Genomic DNA, 3302 nt, shown 5'->3' on the forward strand with positions numbered 1-3302 from the left:
CTGGGTCAGAGCCCCGGGAAGGTTGCCGTGGCCAGTCTCGGCTCAGACGTGGGCATGACAAGCGGGGCCAACCACGGACGAACACAGCTTCTCAGGACGGGGGAGGAAGCGGGTGAAATGCATGCCACAAGCCCACGCTCCCATTTCTCCACCAGGGGAGCCTGAGCCAGAGGACACGCCCACCTGCGAGAGAGGATGGACGGACAGACAGACCTGGTTCCTCAGTGACGGCACCGAAGGGCTGCATGAACCAAACCTGCACCCACTGCCCTTGAGACGCATCATATGCAAGAGCCTTTCTGTCTGTTCCCCACCCGTCACGGTAACAGCGGAGACGAGCCAGGCTGTGCGCTTCCCGTGACGGCACAGCTGCCCCCTCGCGGGGCCTCAGGCTGCTCTGCTTCCCTCTCTGTGTCTCGCACAGAGGAGGACGCACCAGACAGGACTCAGCATGAAGCTCTGTTAGCTGAGGACACACTTCCCAAGGACAGTGCTCCAAGGAGTGAACTGGTGACGTCGGTGACAGGAGCACGTCTGCCCTGAGGGTCAGGCTGACTTCTGGGACGTGAGTCTCTGAAGCCCCTCCCGCCACGTGATGGTGTGTCACACGTCCCGTCTGGCCGGAGCCGACCGCTCCCAGGCCCTCCCCGCTCAGGCACGCACAGAGCCTCGGCCATAGCCCCGCCGCCCGTCACCCTGGGCACTCCCCCTCCTCTCCCAGCGACCAACCCTGGCCAAGGACAGCTGGGGTTTTTCAGGGTAGAAGCGGGGTTTTCAGCTTTGACTCCTAAGAAGAACGCGAGGCAGCCCCGCGTGTGGGGACAGGGGAGGGCAGCCCCGTGTGGGGACAGGGGAGGGCAGCCCCGTGTGGGGACAGGGGAGGGCAGCCTCGTGGGGGGACAGGGGAGGGCAGCCTCGTTGGGGACAGGGGAGGGCAGCCTCGTGGGGGGACAGGGGAGGGCAGCCTCGTTGGGGACAGGGGAGGGCAGCCTCGTGGGGGGACAGGGGAGGGCAGCCTCGTTGGGGACAGGGGAGGGCAGCCTCGTGGGGGGACAGGGGAGGGCAGCCTCGTTGGGGACAGGGGAGGGCAGCCTCGTGGGGGGACAGGGGAGGGCAGCCTCGTTGGGGACAGGGGAGGGCAGCCTCGTGGGGGGACAGGGGAGGGCAGCCTCGTTGGGGACAGGGGAGGGCAGCCTCGTGGGGGGACAGGGGAGGGCAGCCTCGTTGGGGACAGGGGAGGGCAGCCTCGTGGGGGGACAGGGGAGGGCAGCCTCGTTGGGGACAGGGGAGGGCAGCCTCGTGGGGGGACAGGGGAGGGCAGCCTCGTTGGGGACAGGGGAGGGCAGCCTCGTGGGGGGACAGGGGAGGGCAGCCTCGTTGGGGACAGGGGAGGGCAGCCTCGTTGGGGACAGGGGAGGGCAGCCCCACGCGTGGGGATGGGGAGGGCAGCCCCGTTGGGGACAGGGGACCTGCGCGTCTGGGAGCACAGCCAGGAGCGGGCCAGCAGCTGAGTCTGAGGTGCTGTGACCCCTAGCGAACCAGCCTCGGGGCCCTTGCTTGACACTCCTTTTCATACAAAATGACAAGTGGGCGCACTCCGGGCCTGCGGGGCGACCCCCGGGCAGCTGCACTGCGGATGCCGGATGCCGTCACAGTGCAACCCCAGGCCACAGCCCGACACGTCACCGAGGGCCACTCCCCTCTGTCCCGGGGAGCTGGGCTGACTGTTCCTGACGGGTGGTGATGTGAAGGGCAGGCAGCCCGGGTCGTCAGGCCGGAGGTACTCACAGGTCGAACACCAGGTAGTGGAAGCCCTCCTCGGAGATGCTGTCATGCAGCCGCACTGGGGAGAGAGAGAAGGCAGTGTTACCGGTGCGGGCGGCCCCAGCTCCTCCCTGCCCAGCACCCTGCCCAGCGCAGGGCTCACACAGCCACGCGGGAGGATCGGCCCTTACTGCTACCTGTGTGGTCACAGTCAGCCGAACTCGCCTGTAATGACCTGGTGCCTGCCCTGAGGACGGCTGGAAGGTGAGGGAGGGGAGTGACCAGTGGACGGAGTTACGACGTCTGCCAGGGCTCCAGAGTGCGCCCCCAGGCCACGCTGTCCACACCAGCCAGGGCCCCCCCCCGCGCCTGCACCCGCAACAGGCCGGCAGGACCACTGTGCGCGGCTCCCTCTATTTTTAATCCTCCCCCGAGGATATGTGCTTTCATTGATTCTATAGCGGAAAGGAGGGGAGGAGAGACACGCCCCTCGGCTGCCTCCCGCATGCACCCCGACCAGGGTCACCCCGCACCCGGGTACGAGCCTCGCCCGGAACAGGCCCGAGCCCCGGTGCGCAGGACGATGCTCTGCCCACTGAGGACCGGCCAGGACGGTGAGCTCTGGTCCGGGGTCTCTGCCTCTGCACCCCTTTCCTGGGGAACCCCAACACAGCACTCCCTGGCCGGCCTGTCCTCTGTGCTTATGATGTTGCTGCTTCTAAACTCACACCACTTACCAAGTTAGAAGCCAAAAATGTGCATAAAACAATCGACTAGCTCCTCAAACCAGCACGGCCTCCAGGCTCCAGGGGCGAGGCTTTTACCGACAACGAGCCCGAGCACATGTCTCTCCTCCGAGCAGAGAGCGGAGAGCACGCGGCGCCTCCGGAGCCTCTGTAGTTAACACGCGAGAACTCACACAGCGCCCCCCAGAGGTCAGCCTCCTGATGACACACTGCCTGCGTGGCGAGGCCGTCGCTGGCGGCTGCAGGGGCAGGATAAGCGGCTGCCTCCTGGGACCTGCTTCTGAGCAGCCAGGACCAGACACGATGCACCACGGCCCGTCCTTAGCGTGTTCTCCACGCGGTGATGGCTGCCACGTGGGAAACGTGGACTCAGAGAACCGTGAACGGTCACACCGACTACCACCACCTGTGAGGGACTTCGCAGCACATGCTCCTCCCAGGCCCAGACCCAATGCAAAGCCATCCTTTAATTCAATTTGTTTTGTTTTGAAAATCCTCGCAGAGGACTTTTTCCCATTGCTTTTCAGAGAGTTGGACGGAAGGAAGGGTTGAGGGGTAGAGATAGAGAGAAAGAGAAACATTGATGTGAGGGAGACACATTGACTAGGTGCCTCCTGCACACGCTCTGACCAGGGGCGGGAGTGAATCTGTTACCCGGGAAGGTGCCCTTGTCCGGGAATAAAGCCTGCGACCCTTCGGTGTGCGGCCGACACTAACCACTGCACCACAGCGTCCAGGGCCGAAGTCCATTCCTGAAGTCCAATGCCAAGCCCTTCAGACATCGTCCTGGCC

General features: G+C 65.1%; 1 protein-coding gene across 3 annotated transcripts in view; it reads right to left on the reverse strand.

Moving 5' to 3' along the window:
• Positions 1–3302, reverse strand: part of CAMK2D (calcium/calmodulin-dependent protein kinase II delta) — a 156461-nt gene that overhangs the window by 63956 nt on the left and 89203 nt on the right. For all 3 annotated transcript variants that reach the window (XM_015563367.1, XM_015563365.1, XM_015563366.1), the window contains exon 3: positions 1789–1843. In XM_015563367.1, the coding sequence (XP_015418853.1) occupies positions 1789–1843 (55 nt within the window). The remainder of the gene's footprint in view (positions 1–1788; positions 1844–3302) is intronic.

The sequence above is a fragment of the Myotis davidii genome, unplaced genomic scaffold (genome assembly GCF_000327345.1).
Source record: "Myotis davidii unplaced genomic scaffold, ASM32734v1 scaffold698, whole genome shotgun sequence".
NCBI classification, from domain to species: Eukaryota; Metazoa; Chordata; class Mammalia; order Chiroptera; family Vespertilionidae; genus Myotis; species Myotis davidii.